This window comes from Gavialis gangeticus, unplaced genomic scaffold (genome assembly GCF_001723915.1).
Source record: "Gavialis gangeticus isolate Ggan-Ray unplaced genomic scaffold, GavGan_comp1, whole genome shotgun sequence".
In the NCBI taxonomy this organism is placed as follows: Eukaryota; Metazoa; Chordata; order Crocodylia; family Gavialidae; genus Gavialis; species Gavialis gangeticus.
Window position 1 is genome coordinate 81,352,820 of NW_017729025.1, and position 14,488 is coordinate 81,367,307.

General features: G+C 40.0%; 1 protein-coding gene across 4 annotated transcripts in view; it reads left to right on the forward strand.

Moving 5' to 3' along the window:
* Positions 1 to 12,476, forward strand: part of KNL1 (kinetochore scaffold 1) — an 86,515-nt gene extending 74,039 nt beyond the window's left edge. For all 4 annotated transcript variants that reach the window (XM_019519007.1, XM_019519009.1, XM_019519010.1 and 1 more), the window contains 11 exons: positions 2,811 to 2,927; positions 4,233 to 4,320; positions 6,062 to 6,142; positions 6,579 to 6,618; positions 6,747 to 6,848; positions 7,339 to 7,439; positions 8,043 to 8,111; positions 8,255 to 8,364; positions 9,005 to 9,123; positions 10,213 to 10,335; positions 10,453 to 12,476. In XM_019519007.1, coding sequence (XP_019374552.1) covers positions 2,811 to 2,927; positions 4,233 to 4,320; positions 6,062 to 6,142; positions 6,579 to 6,618; positions 6,747 to 6,848; positions 7,339 to 7,439; positions 8,043 to 8,111; positions 8,255 to 8,364; positions 9,005 to 9,123; positions 10,213 to 10,335; positions 10,453 to 10,549 — 1,047 coding nt within the window. In that variant the 3' untranslated portion in view covers positions 10,550 to 12,476. The remainder of the gene's footprint in view (positions 1 to 2,810; positions 2,928 to 4,232; positions 4,321 to 6,061; positions 6,143 to 6,578; positions 6,619 to 6,746; positions 6,849 to 7,338; positions 7,440 to 8,042; positions 8,112 to 8,254; positions 8,365 to 9,004; positions 9,124 to 10,212; positions 10,336 to 10,452) is intronic.
* Positions 12,477 to 14,488: the final 2,012 nt, after the last annotated feature.

A 14,488-nucleotide genomic window follows, 5' to 3' on the forward strand; every position in this document is an offset into this window, starting at 1 on the left:
ATTGGGCTGAGCCCCAGCAGAGCCAACAACATTTTAAGCCATGGTGACTCCACAGCCCAGAACTGTTCGGTATGCGTGTGTACTCCAGATACCCTCAACAAGGGATCCATATGCTAGTTAGCCCTCCTTTTTATAACTAAAACCAAATGTTCTGGTCACAAGTCCTGGGATCCTCCAAAAATATACGTGCAGATGAAGTGCAGGGTCTGGCTCCTCTCAAGCAGGGTGGGATCACATGAGTCGCATGTGAGGAGCAGCGGGGGGCGACAGCCTCTCATTTACACAGACATTGTGTGATGTTTGCTAGACATTTATGGCTGGTGAACAAACTAGAATAACTGGAAATGGGAAAGAAAGGCACTGCCCAGCTGGGGCAGTAAAGAAGCTGAAATGCATTCAGTGTACCTGTTCACCATGAGTTGAAAAAGAGTTGGCGCTAAAGGGGACTGAGCATAATGGGCACTATAGTTTATTCAGATGGGCTGCACTGTACCTCCAGGAACAACTGCCCCCTTTTTTTAAGGACCACACACTCAGGCACACATGCAAAAAAGAAAAGTTCCTAACAGCAATGTTTGTCTACTATGGATCATGTGTTTTATAGGAACGCTTAGTGTGGGCTTCATTCAATCAACTTTACAGTTGGTTTCTACTAGTGAGCACTTGCTAATGATAGTGTGGAAGAAATCAAACTTTGGGTTGTGGTTGAATCAGAACTGACAGAGCCAGCTTTTCTTTATTTAGGGCTATACTGTCTCGAACTCTATAAGTTTACGAACATATTTATACTTAAGACAAGAGAGAGAGAAAAAAAATACTACCTTGGAGAAACAAAACAATGGTAAAGCACACACGGCATACAGACAGTTTACTTAAAGAAAACATCTGTGGACAGGGTAATATATCAAGACAAAACAAGGCATGCAGGATTCCTTATCTCAGAACATATAACTGAAATAAGCAGTATCAGCACTTCTGGTCTCTGTCTGTTTTCCTAGTCAAGCAGGCCAGAAACCCAACCAAATACACTACCACAATAGGCAACATATTTAGTGAGGTTTTCTTGTATGTGAACATAAGAGGAGGGGCTCTTCTCCCATGCTGATTGGAGGAATAAACCTTACTTGAGTAAATGCAGTAAATTAGTTGCGTTCTAGAAAAGATTACAAAAAGATTTTTCTATAAAAAGATGCAAACATTTGGATTGAGAGAGGGACAAGACCAAAGTGTTTAAAATAGAAACTGGTATTGAGTTGGTAGATCAGGATATTCAATGTGATTCGAAGTGACATTCAAAATTAATAAAAGGCAATACTTTTTCACACAAGCACTTTGTGATAGAAAGTTGTTAATGTGAAGGTCTTTATCAGGATTCAGAGACAAAATATTATAATGGACAAAAACTTTCCAGAGTGACCAGTGTAAAGCTAACTTTTTTGGATTGAGGTTAATCCAAATTTGAATTATAAAGGATTAAAATGAGGCTTCTTGTGGATATCAACTATCTCGCATCCATCTATGAAAGGGGGTTGCTTTCCCTGAGCTTTTTGGTTTTGATCATGTCATACTGATTCAATATGAAAATTTCTGTTTCTTTTACATGGCCCAGGTAATATAAATCAGAGGTTCCCTTCGTACCAGGCTGTGAAGGGTTGGCTTCAGGGTTATGGCCCAAGCCCCCTGCTCAGACCCCTGTCTGTCCACCCAGGTGAGCAGCTTCTGCTGCCAGCTGTCACATGCGGGGTTAAAGCTGGGCAGCAGGGCAGACCTGAGAGAGAAGCAGCCTGCTCCATGCACCCCATCCTGGTTCCGTACTGGTCCGCAGGTTGGGAACCACTGATGTAAATAACCAGGGTTTTGTGAGCTTTAAGTGTGACCTCGTATGTGGCAATCAATATTGTTCTAAGCTCAAATAACAAGTGCAAGAGACTCTCAAAATAAATGAATAAATAAATTGCTCCTTTTGTGTGCTGAAAGTATCTCTTACTCTGACTGAGACATGAGTGCAGGCAGTCCTTGCACTTACAGCAGGTTACATTTCTGGAAAAGGCATTGCAAGTTTAAATTGATTTTTCCCATAGAAACAATGTTTTATAATAGGGGGTTATGTTCCTGACCAAGGGCCTGATGCCCACCTTTTTATAGAAATGACCATAAACACCATATTTAAATAAACTATTTAATCAATTATAAATGATATACACTGTACAGTAAAAAGCCTTCTAAAGTGTACTGTATATAAATCGATTAAACAGGGCAATACAGTAACTAATCACATAAAATTGTATTTAATCAGAAGGTGAAGGAACACCTTCATCAGGGTTATGGAATTCAGAAGGGCTTCTTTGGGGAAACTTAGGGCCACTTGATGGCTTTTTCAGAAACTGATCCAGGGATGTTTGTTTTGCTGCCCTCTCTTTCTCATTGTAAATTTCCCTGTAGTGCCATAAGTGCGAGGATCCAGCGCCATAAGTAATAACATGGATGTAAATGGCAGAGTGCCACAAGTGCGAATCGCCCTAAGTTGAAACGCCTTAGTCGAGGACTGCCTGTATAGTTTGTTTTTTTTTAACGTTACTCCATATTTGAATAAATGATTTCTAATTTCTGAATCTGTGCAGGTATACAGTGACGATTTTGTTTAGTAAGAAATCTAGCTTGATTATTTTTTTTTGTTTTTTAATGGAAACTGAATGCAATTATGATTCCCTTTGTAACTGTAATATAGGTTGCCTACTATACCGCTGAATTTGCCCAACGAGCTATTTTACTTTTTCCTTCATCTTGCCTATTCTTCCTATCCATTGCAGCTAAAAAACTTTGGAGCAGAGTTGAACAAAATGAAATCCTATTTTACCAAGAAGAGCAAAGTTTTGGCGCACAATGGGAAAGTGCAATTGTATGGCAAACTGTTGCAGGATATACAGGTAATTTGGTAGTAAAAGGGGAAAAATACTGTAAGCAATCAGTAGGGATTCCTGGTTTATTTTTTTTTGTATTTTAAATGTGTATATGAATGTGCAAGTTCTGCATGTACCTGTTTTAATGTAAGTGTTCATTTTGTTACTGTAACTTTTGGGGTCAGAAGTTGTCCTTCCATGTTCTTACACAGCAAAAGTCTGATCTTGGTTTGGACTTTTAGATGCTTCTGGAGTACATATTGAGAGAAAAAAAATTATATTTACTTGAATCCTAGACAAGTTTTTTTTTTTTTTTTTCTCCTCAAACAACATGGTGGGGGGCGAAGTCTCGTCTTGGATCTGAGTACCTGCTTGGGGTAGGTGGTAGCTCAGCTCCAACTTTGGCCCTAGGCGTGGAGCTGAGCTGCCACCTGCCCTGGGCTGGGCTGGCCTGTGCAGTGGGGTAAGGGGTATGTGCCTGAGGGAGTGAAGGTAGACCATGCAGTGTGGGGCGAGATCCGTGTGTGTGTACGGTCTCTCCTGAAGCCATAATCTGCCCTCCCCCTGCTGCTTACTTTCTGCTCAAGCTCCTCTGACCTGGCCCAGCCAGAGCTGCTGCTGCTGCTTCTCCCTAGCCAAGGCAGCCACCACTGACTGCCCCATAGCCAAAGCAGAGCAGCAGAAGGTAAACAGTGGGATTACACAGGTTATGGGATAGAAGCGTCAGGATGGTGTTGGGGGGGGACAGGTGGCAGGGAGGGCAAGAGGGGTCTGGCCCCTTGCCCCCCCTCCTAAATTGAATTTTAAGATGACAAATTATAATAAACTTATAATTTTCCATGCATAGAATTTAATTATTGGGAAGATCATATTAAATTTGAAGTTGTCTTTAATTTAAGTGAACGCAGTAGCAATGACAGGCACTGCCATAGAGAGCTTTTAAAGGAGTATGCTGGTGTAAGCCACCAATGAGAGAGAGAGATGAAGCATTTATTCCCTTCTGAAGGGCATCGCAGAAAACTGTATGCCTTAAAGGGTCAAAAGGTTATCACTTGCTCAAGAAAACTATCTTGCTAATGAATTTCTCTCTCAATTTTTCAATCACTTTGCCCAAGAAGAGAAGATGACAGAGGCTGTGTTCTCTGACATCCTTTGCTTGCCTTACTATCTGTCATTCTAGATCCGAATATAACAGATTGCACTGGCTTTGGTCGAGCTCCTAGCAAACAAAGATCAGTTCAAGGTTCTAGTAAACTGAGATGTATTTTTTTTAAATATACCTGTTTTGTGAAAATGCAGTACAAAATATAAATATCCAGTTTTTCCCCTTAGGTCCAATGGGAAAATCTGCATTCAAGAATGGCAAAAGTAGATGAATTTCTTAAGGAGGTGGATAACTGTCATCTTGCTCTGGAAACAAGTAAGCATTTCAGATCCTGTCTCAAGAATTTTCATTTACCAGTTTGTGGACAGCTCTAATCTGTTATGAAGGGGTGCAGGTGGAAGGGGGTACAAATAGCAGGAAGACCAGGCAGTAGGAGGGGCTTGTAGCATGCTTGCCAGCTTGAGCCCCACATGCCATATGCACCCACATGCCATATGTACCCACCCTGACCCCATATGTTGCATGTAGGGTTTGTCTGGGAGTACACTGCACACTGTTTGGAGGGGCTGGTAAGGAGCGCACACTGCATGGTGCACCTATGCCAGATTGACCCTGTGTGCTAGTTCTGGCATGTAGGGCCAGTCTGTGGGCCCAGTCTAGACTGGCCCCAAATCCAGTGTACTGCAGGAGCTGCATGCAAGCACTCACCCCAGACAGGCCCCCCACCATATGCAGTCCTCACCAGATGGGCCCTACATGTGCATGCAGGGCTGGGGCCATTATGTGCTGCATGCAGCAGACAGCACTGCGGGTTGGATGATACAACTCTGCAGACCGCATCCAGCCCACTGATTGATGCCCCTGCTGTGCATGGAAACTTAGAAGAAATGTATATGTTTTCTATATATAGAATCCAGTTATTGGCAGGTCATCTTAAATGAAAAGGTGTCTTGGATTCAGGTAAATCCAGTGCCCTCTTCAGCTGGGCCAGGAAATGTGACAGGAAAGCACCTGTCAATGTGCTGCTATTAGAAGCCTTGAAAAATGACAGGAGCTAGTCATTTTCATGGCTCTCAACACTGCAGGAGGACAGTGCTGTGTATTTAATGAACATTGCTTACCTTAAATTTGAGTAAATGCATACTTCAGGTATGTGCATAGCCTTTTTTCAGCCTTGAGGCAATACAGTGTACATAACCTCACTTCAAAGTAACTAGCTTTGGTTCTGGGAAGTGTAATCAGTAGCAAATGATTCAGCACTGGTAGCAAAAACTGCCTAGGAGCCTGGCAGAACATTTGGACAAGAAGACTGAGCTGAGCACTGTGCTGACAAAATGACCCTGTTATCAGTGCTTAGGGTAGTTTAAGTACATCTAGAGAAGTCACACCCTTTGAATGGCAATGTAAACATAACCTAATTAACCAGATTCGATTTTAATTTTAGAATTGATTTTTATTTGGTGTGCCAAGAAAAAATTGGACTGAGTTTCAAAATTGCTGCAATGGGATACATCACAAACAAGACTTTACCCATAAACTTAATACTATCTAAAATTCTGTGTGCTTAATATGTAGCTGCTGGTTTCTTGTCTCATTTGCTCAATTGTCATTTTTACAAAATTGAAGTTCTGTTTTAATACTTGAAAACAATTGAAACCAAAATGTTGAGGGTGACTGATTCAGGCATAGTTTGCATTCTCAAAAGGGGCCCTGCAGTGCCTTAGAGTGGGGGGGGCCAGCCTGCAGCATACATGCTATAAGTAGCCTGGGCAGCTTCTGTGTGTGGCACATGATGGACCAGGGTGGGGATGGGCAGATAGGGCAGGGAGTAGAAAGCAGAGCAGCCAGTCGGGCAGGGGAAGGGGGCCAGAAGGACATTTGGGAGGGGATGGGACTAATTTGTTGGACACCTGTCAAAAAGGTTGGCCCCCACTGCCCTAGAATTGTGTCTTAGATTAGAAGGCTTGTCTAATTCCATCCCAACTATGCAGTTAGTTCAATAAAAGAAATGCTTGCCTCGTGATAGAAGTGTTAGATGACATTCTTTATCCCCTAGGTACTAACTTGGAAGATTATGGCACAGAGAATGATGATCAATTGTCAGAGTGGAAATCCAGAATCAGAAATTCTGAGAATGGTAATAGGACCAGTCATATTTGTTGTTAGTTCTGGGGTCAGGAACTGTTTAGTTTTTTTTTGGTTTTTGGTTGTCATCTCCTGCATCCACCCCCTAAAGGAATGTAATCACTAGGCTGGTTCAAAATAGACTCTTTCTATTGGGCTGGGAATAGCTATTCACATAAACCATTCTTTTTACGTTTTCCTGCCTTTTTGCTGGAAAATAAAAACTCTGATGCAGAGCTAAACAGAATACTTACAGGCTACAGTATATTGTTTTCTAAGTGCTGGATAATTATCAACTTCTTGTTGACCATGTGTTTGCCATGTAGGAGGGACAATTACACTCAGTGGAATTTTTAATTTTGTTAAGAACCATAGCTTCATAACCAAACTGGCTTTTTCATACTGTTTTTATTCTCTTTCTCATATCTTTTTATTTTTGTTTTATTTAGAGCTGGTAGATCTCAAAGCCCAAGAAGAGGTGCTTCAAAGGTAGACCATCAAATAGTGATTTTTTTTTTTAGCTCTTCAAATCCTGTGTGCACAGTCAGGTTCTAGCATTTGTATCGGAGTTATTTGCCTTTCCAGGAACATCTAATCTTGTTGCCGTATTTCCACAGGGATCTGTCAAACCTGGAGGCTGAGAAGCAGCAGGTGCTTGCTGAGATAAAACACCTAAAAAAGAAAACAAATGACTGTCAGGAACTCTTGGAAAGATACAAGTAAGGAAAGGAAAAAGGGTCTTCAGCTTTTGATTTTTTTAATTGTTTTTAAAGTTGCAGATCAACTAATTTCCTCCCCCAATGATGGTAGTACTAATGTATTAATTTTTGTTACATTTAGATGCCTATCTCCTAGCAATATAGGATTAGCAATAAAACTGCAGTGAATGTAGTGTGCTATGTAATGTACTGATTTTAATAATGGCTAATGGGTCACTGCAAAATCTTCACTTTTCCTCTAATAGATTCATCATTCCCAGCCTTCCAAAATGATTTAGTATTATTCCTTAACAAGACAGATGTTTCAAGGTTTCCTGTGGAGCTATATTTATTTTCCAACTAACACAATATTCCATTAGGAAGTGAAATATCCAGTTGCCATTTAAGTGTTTCTATGTTGGTAGATGGTATACATGCACCTTGTGCTCTGATCCTTTTTGTTTTAGAGAATTAGCTCCTTATTTTGGTTGTAACTGTTTTTCTTCTTTAGCTTCACTGAGTGGGAGATCAGTGAATGGAGTGACCACCAGGCAGTTTTCACCTTCCTTTATGATTCTATAGAACTCACTCTCAGGTTTGGACCACCAATAGGTAAATGAAATAAGCAAAAGGTTTTTTCCTTGGCTTTCAAATTTAGCTACATGACAGAAACCCACTGGATCTGGTTTACATCTTTTGGGTTGAGTGGTAGTAGTTACTCCAGCAGGAGAAAAAGAAAACCTAATGAGGAGTGAGAACTTAGACTATGAGAAGTTAAATATAATTATGGGTTGAAGGGTTGGTGCATGTACTTTTTAATCAAATGACTGAAGCATGTTGGGAAGGGTGACTATATTAGATGTGAAGAAACATGAGGTGTTTGGTAGTTAAATGGGTGACTGTCAGGGCCATCCTGGGGCACGCAAATCAGGGTGACTGCCCCAGGCCCCACACTTTGGGGGGGCCCGTGGAGCTGGACAGAGCAGTGGCTCCGTGTCTAGCTGCTGGCTACCATCCACCCCCCCAACCGCTGATGCCACCACTACCGATGGCGGCAGCAGCTTCTTCAGGTCCAGGGCCCATGGGATCGGAGCAGCGTCAGGGCCCTGCATGGGCTGATTTGCCCTGGCCCTGCACCCTACTCGGGTCATTTCTGGTGACTGTATTAAGTCTAGCACAGAACAATCATGCATTTGTGTATTTTGTCTCTTTCAGATGGTGTTCTTTTCAATGACAAGCCCTGCAAAAAGATTGTTGATGTGAGCTTTGAATCTTTGTTGGATGGTAAGGTTCTCAAATGGTGCTCTGTGCCTTGGTTTTGCCTGTTTCTGGGATGAATCTGCATACTCATCTGCAATTAAATTCCTAGACAGTCCAGAAAGATATCCGCTAATGGTGTAAACTGTTTCCCTCTCTTTCTCTTACAGAAGAGAGAGCTCCACTTTCATCACGTCTAGTCAAAAGGCTGATCTTCCAGTTTATTGAAAGCCAGAAATCCTGGCAGGAAAAATGCCCAACATTAAACCATGTGCCCCAGGTGATGAAGCTGCTAAATTATGAAGCTGTGAGAAGAGCATGAAATCCTTTCTGCCTAATGCATAGAAACTGACAATTAGAAAAGTAGCTTATTAGGGTTTATTTGTAAATGATCTTACTGTTTAAGCCTTTTCCATAAGGAAAGCAGTCCTAAAGGTTATAGTTCCAATAAATCATTATAAAACATGCAGTAACATGTTTGCTTCTCATCTGAATGGTGACTCTAAAATTGTACTTTCCTCAATCAGTCTTTTCCTTCATGGATTGATCTTTTTTGCTTTCCTGACTAAAGTAAGTTTTTAGTTCTTTCTACTGTTATCAGAGCCAACAAAATCACATAAAAATTGAGCTGCATTCCTTTCTGGTTCCTGCAAGAGAATTAATGATTTCAATTGCAACACTTACTATAGCCTTCACTTAACACCTGTGAATCCCACTGAGAACAGAAAGGTTATACCAACATAATGTAGGGCAATCTTTGGACTGTAGATGCTGTATTGACACTTGAACAATTTTATTTTCAGCTCTTACAGTTTATATCTAGCAGTTGCATGTATTTTTTCAAAGTAAAACAGCAGTTTAAAATGTCCCATGGTTCACAAGTAAGCTCTAATGCAATCACTTTTTGTTTGTCCGCTTAGATGCTGCGTGAGGTCTCTCTGGTGGTGTGTCGCTGTCGACTCTTAGGAGAAGAGATTGAGTTTCTGATGAAATGGGGAGGAAAATTTAATCTTTTGAAGACAGAAGTGGATGATACAAAGTGAGTGATTAAAAATTTAAGCTGCTTTGTAGGTGTTTTGTGATGGAACAGGAAATGTTCACAAAGTATTTTATTCCAGTTGTCTTTATGGAAGCCAGCTGAGACACTGAACTTAACATTTCTTACAAAATTGTAACACCTTTAAAATAAATAAATACACCCCTACAATCAGCATAGCTGGCAATAAACAGCTTGAGGGTACAGCCCATTTTTCATTATCAGATGATAATCTTTCATCATTCACTACTTCCTCTGCTTGGCTTATGCATGCTATTTGGATACCTATCTCCATACAGAACATTGGCCCAGGGTGAAGCATTATACAGTGACTCAAAAACAGGAGTTCAAGCTTGGTATGAAAAGAAAGTAAATCAGCAAACTAAGGATAATCTTAAAATGGCTTCAGTCAGGTGGGGAAAAAAACCACAGTTAAAGCTTATTTTGAGCAAGATAATTCTTCGTTTTCCTAGTTCCTACTTTGTCCATAGTGCATGACTGGACCAAGCAGGCCAAGGACTTCTTCCTTTCCAGATTCCCTTTTTTTCAAATGTCAACTGCTGCCTCTATATCCCAAATTAGCTCTCATCTCAGCATACCTTACTGAGAAAACCAGAGAGAAATCAGGCTGTAATTATTTCTGTAATTTCCTTCACAGACATCTTCTTCCCTCATGTTAAAAGCAAACTGAATGGTAGTTCTGTTCCTGAGATATATAAAAAACCTTAGAATTACAGATGTATAGAGAAATTTTATACAGATGTATAAAGAAATAATTTTTAAAAAATTGATGGAAACTTAAATATAATTTCTGGATCTTTTCCTACCTCATCACCTCCCATCTCGGGGCAGAATTTTTCTGGTATGAATTTTGACATGTTAAATTTTTAAGCACATTGGTTTATTCTGTGGGGAAAACTTGGGGGTTATAATTAGACTCATAATGGAAGTAATTCTTCAACTTTACTTGTATAGATGAACTGTTAGTGCTTTTCAGAAATTAAAGGGAGGCTACTAGTTTCTTGAAGACAGACATTCAAAGAAATAGTCCTGAGCTAACCTTTTGTTGCGTGCATTTTCTTTCCCATTCAGAGTGAAGCTTTTGTTCTCCACTTCTACAGCTTTTGCAAAGTTTGAGGTGATGCTTTCTTTGTCTGCCACTTACCCATCAGCTCCTCTGCCCTTCACTGTCCAAACACTCATTGGGAACCTTAGGTGAGTAGAACAAGCAGGCCCATGAAGGACTTGAATAATTTTAGCTTCGAAGGTTCAGGACAGGGAGTAAAATTTATACTCTTAGAAGCTCCCCTAATATATTTTTCTTTTTTCCAGCCAAGATGAAATTTCTGCTGTTGTATCTAGTGTGCCACTGGGCACCAACTACCTTCGGAGAATGGTCAAGCTGATTCACCATAAACTGTTCCCGTAACCGGGGCTTCTGATGATTTACTGTCTTCACACTCACAACTCTAGTCAAACTGGATGTCCTTGCTCTCAGCCTTACAGGAATTTCCAGCTGATTAATTTCAATATTGTTAACTGTGAAACAGAATTTCGGTGTTTTATAGCTTCCTTTAGTGCTTTGAGAATCCAATTTAGCAATTGATTTTGATGTTGTCCAATATTTCAAACACTGGAATAAGACTCCAGTTGAGATGCCAAACTCCTCTTGTATGTCAAAGCATCCTGACGAAATGGAGAAGGCTCTGGAGAGCCAGGGAGGAAGGATTTCACATGGCTTTCATAAATCTGTCCTGCTTTTCTCCTTTTTTTCCCCTGGTTCTTCCAGTCACTGCTAACTGTGGTTCCTTTCATTACATTCTGTCACAGGCAAGCTCATGTAACCCCTTTAATTTTGCTTTGGCTCTTGTAAGGGCTTATGTACTGCAGCTATCTGCATCTTCCAAGGTTTACAAGACAGGAAGTTACTGCCACTAATGTTAGCTTTGTTAACCCCAAGATAATACAGCTAGTTTAATCACATTAACTGACTAGACTGCCTCCCAAGTCACAGAAACGAAACGTTCCACTGATTCACGAAATTATAACATATAAAATTAAACAACATGCACACAGCTAGGAATTACCTTTAGAAGCTCCCTGTCTCTAACCATCCATTTCTGTAATGTAGCACAATCCAAGGCCACCAGGTTCAAACTGGGAACTTGCCCTTGTGGATCTCAGTATTCTAATTATTCTGTATATAAACCCTTGTAAAATGCAATGTTGTGAGGCACTTACTAAGGCTAAGTTTGGTATACCACAAAGGGACAGGAGGACTATAGATGTAAATAATATGTTTTTGTTTTGTATGTTCAGCAGGTTACCTGATATAAGGAGATGTTGAAAAATGTTAGATCTATCAGGCAGGCTTCTACTATTGGTCATTCTGTTGCTTCTTGCTTGAAAAACACCTTTCCCTTGGAGAAAAACTCCATGTCGCCTTTCATTAAATAGATAAATCTTCTTCTGCTTAAACAGAATCCCAAACTGAGTTTGTTCTTTTTAGCTGCAATATTGGTAGAAATGGCTATAGTAGATCCAGCAAATCCAATTAAATGTACTCCATCCCACTTAAAGTACTGTGATATGCACTGATGTCTCTAAACCAAGCAGCTCCTTTAAATATATTTCAGTCAAATTTAATCATGTGTTCTTAATTCTTTCATTAACTTCCTAATAATCCTTTTAGTAATTGTAATGAAATTCCTACCCATAGCCTTCTTCCCTTTAAGGCTACTTTATAGCAATTACTGTTTTAAAAAAAACATCATCCATTTAGATTTCTTCCAGGTACAGTATTGTTTACCTCCTCTTCTTTTTTTTCCAAACCTTTAGCAGAATAAAGAAATATAGCCTTTGCTTAGCAAAACATGGTTGCTTCTTTTAGCTCTAATTTATCTGTTGAATGCTGTGTAGAAGTTGATACATAAATTTCCAGAAATTGCTGTCTGAAATCTTTTCTGCCTCCAATGTTCTTGTAAATGGACTAGAGCACAGAATGAGTATTGTAGCAAACTTGTACATGGAGACTAAATTCTCCAGTGTCAAGTTAGCAAATTTCTGGAATACTTTCTGTATACCCTAGAATGTTTCAATGTAATCTAACTTTGCAATGTAGCAGCCTTCAAGTTGTTGGGAGCTGTTGTGGTTGTGGCCTGTTTGTATGGTGTTGAAGGATCTAGCATTTCTCAACTCTCCACTCTAGGTGCCTGACAGTTTCTATATGTTTGTAAAATATAAGAATTTTAAGAAGTGCTTTCAGAAGTTTAAACATTGAAGTTTTTTATAAAGTTATTTGGGTTTTTCAATTTTCCTTCTATAAGGTAAAAATTAATTAAAAGTTTAATAATTGATATTTTCTAATGTTTTTCAAACGAAAAAAGAAGATGACTAACAGACATTCCGGGTATTGAATTTGATTTGTCTGAAAAAATACCTACTAACATTGGAATAATTGTTGGTGATCTAAAAAAATAGAGCAATAATATCTGATGACACTTTCGTTTCTCCTACATATGTTCTTAATCACCTCTGTTCCTTATAGAAGACTTTTATAGGAGAATAAATATTTGAAAAGCAGAAAAAAGACTTCAAAACCACAAATTGGCAAAGGATTCAGATGTAGCACCTGAAGGTTTCAAATTGATGTCTCCTTTTTTTAACCAGCAGAGAGTGCTGTTGCAATACTTCATAAAGCATTATGTTGTATGACAGTAAACAATTGTTGGAGATGACAGACTAATAATCTCAGAAGACTGCCAGATCTCAGATCATGCATTCTGTATTTCTGGAGAAGAGCTGTCATTGTCTGCTGTGGATGTGTGACTTGGCGTTAGAGAAAACATGCATCTACAGAAAACTGAATGCAAGTATGGTGTAAGTAAAGCAGTACCAGTTTTTAAATGTAAATGTTATTCATAATGGGCACACTTACGTCAACTCCTCCAGTATTTTAGGAGCTGGTGTTCACAGCATTTATCATTCAAAGGTAATTTTTAGATTTCTACAAGATTTCAGACTATACCTCTCAAGATCGCAAAGAATTAATGACCTCCATTGAGATAATATACAAGGTCTGTTCAAAAAGTATTGAGACTGAATGTGTATTTGTGGTGCAAAGTATTGGGGGGGGGGCGTGGCTTTGTTGCATGTCTGGTCATGTTGGGACTCCTCTGAACTGGTTTGCAGCTCATAGTGTTTCCCCAGTTTTCTGTGGCCAGTGGTTGAAGTAAGATCGTTTGTGTCTCGCATCCCCTTTTGTTATGTCAGAGTATCCAGAACAATGTATGGGCATTACATTTTGCATGAAAATCAGGGAAAATGGCAAGTGAAACATTTGAATGACTTAAAATAGCATTTGGTGATGACGCTGTGAGATGTGCAAGATTTTTTGAATGGTGGTGTCCTTCTCTCGATTTAGAGAAGGCCAATCATTGGTCAAAAGTGGTGAGCATTCCAGACGCCCTTCAATATCATGAAATTCTGAAATTGTGGCAGCAGTTTGCAGTTTGGTTCAAAATGATAGGTGATTGACTGTCCGAGAGATGGCAGAAGAAGTTGAAATTTTTTGTTGGTTCATGTCATTCAATTCTAACTGGTGATTTGGGAATGAAATTACCAGAAAAGTGAGTGTCTGACGCTTGGATGTTTTCCCATGACAACGCACCTGCCCACTCAGCACAGCTTGTGAAGCAATTTTTAGCTAAATTTTAGCCAAACACTGTATCCCACTAGTGCTGCAGCCTGCATATTCACCTGATATGGCCCAATGTGACTTTTTTTCTCTTCTGTCAACTCAAGAAAACCTTGAAAGGAAGAAGATTTTGTGATATGGAAACTAGAAAAAAAATGTGACTGAGCAGTTTTTAGCGATTGCACAAATTGCTTATCAAAGGTGCTTCCACCAATGGCAGAAACGTTGGGAGAAGTGTGGCTGCAGAAGGAGCATACTTTGAAGCAGATTAAGCTGAAACCCCTGTAAATAAAATATTTTATTTCCTACAACATCAGTCTTAATACTTTTTGAATAGCCCTTATACTTAGTAGAATTATGTTCATTTTCAAGGATACATTCAATTAGAACCCATTTTCCAAAGATTTTCACACACGCAGTTGCACTTCTTAGGTCCATTGTTTAGTCATGGCATTGCGTGCACAATTCTACAAAATAAGGGTTCCGGACCATGCCTGTGCTGGGGCTGAGTAATCAGTTGTACTAGGCCTGGGGAGCTGGAAGCTGTGCCCTTGCTGCTGCTGCTTTTCTCTGCCCCCCCTTGCTCCCCGCCACTCTTTCCCCTCCCCCAGCCACCAAGGCTGCAGTACAGGCACAGCTTCCAGCCAGAAGGGAGCTGTGCTGGGGCTGGAA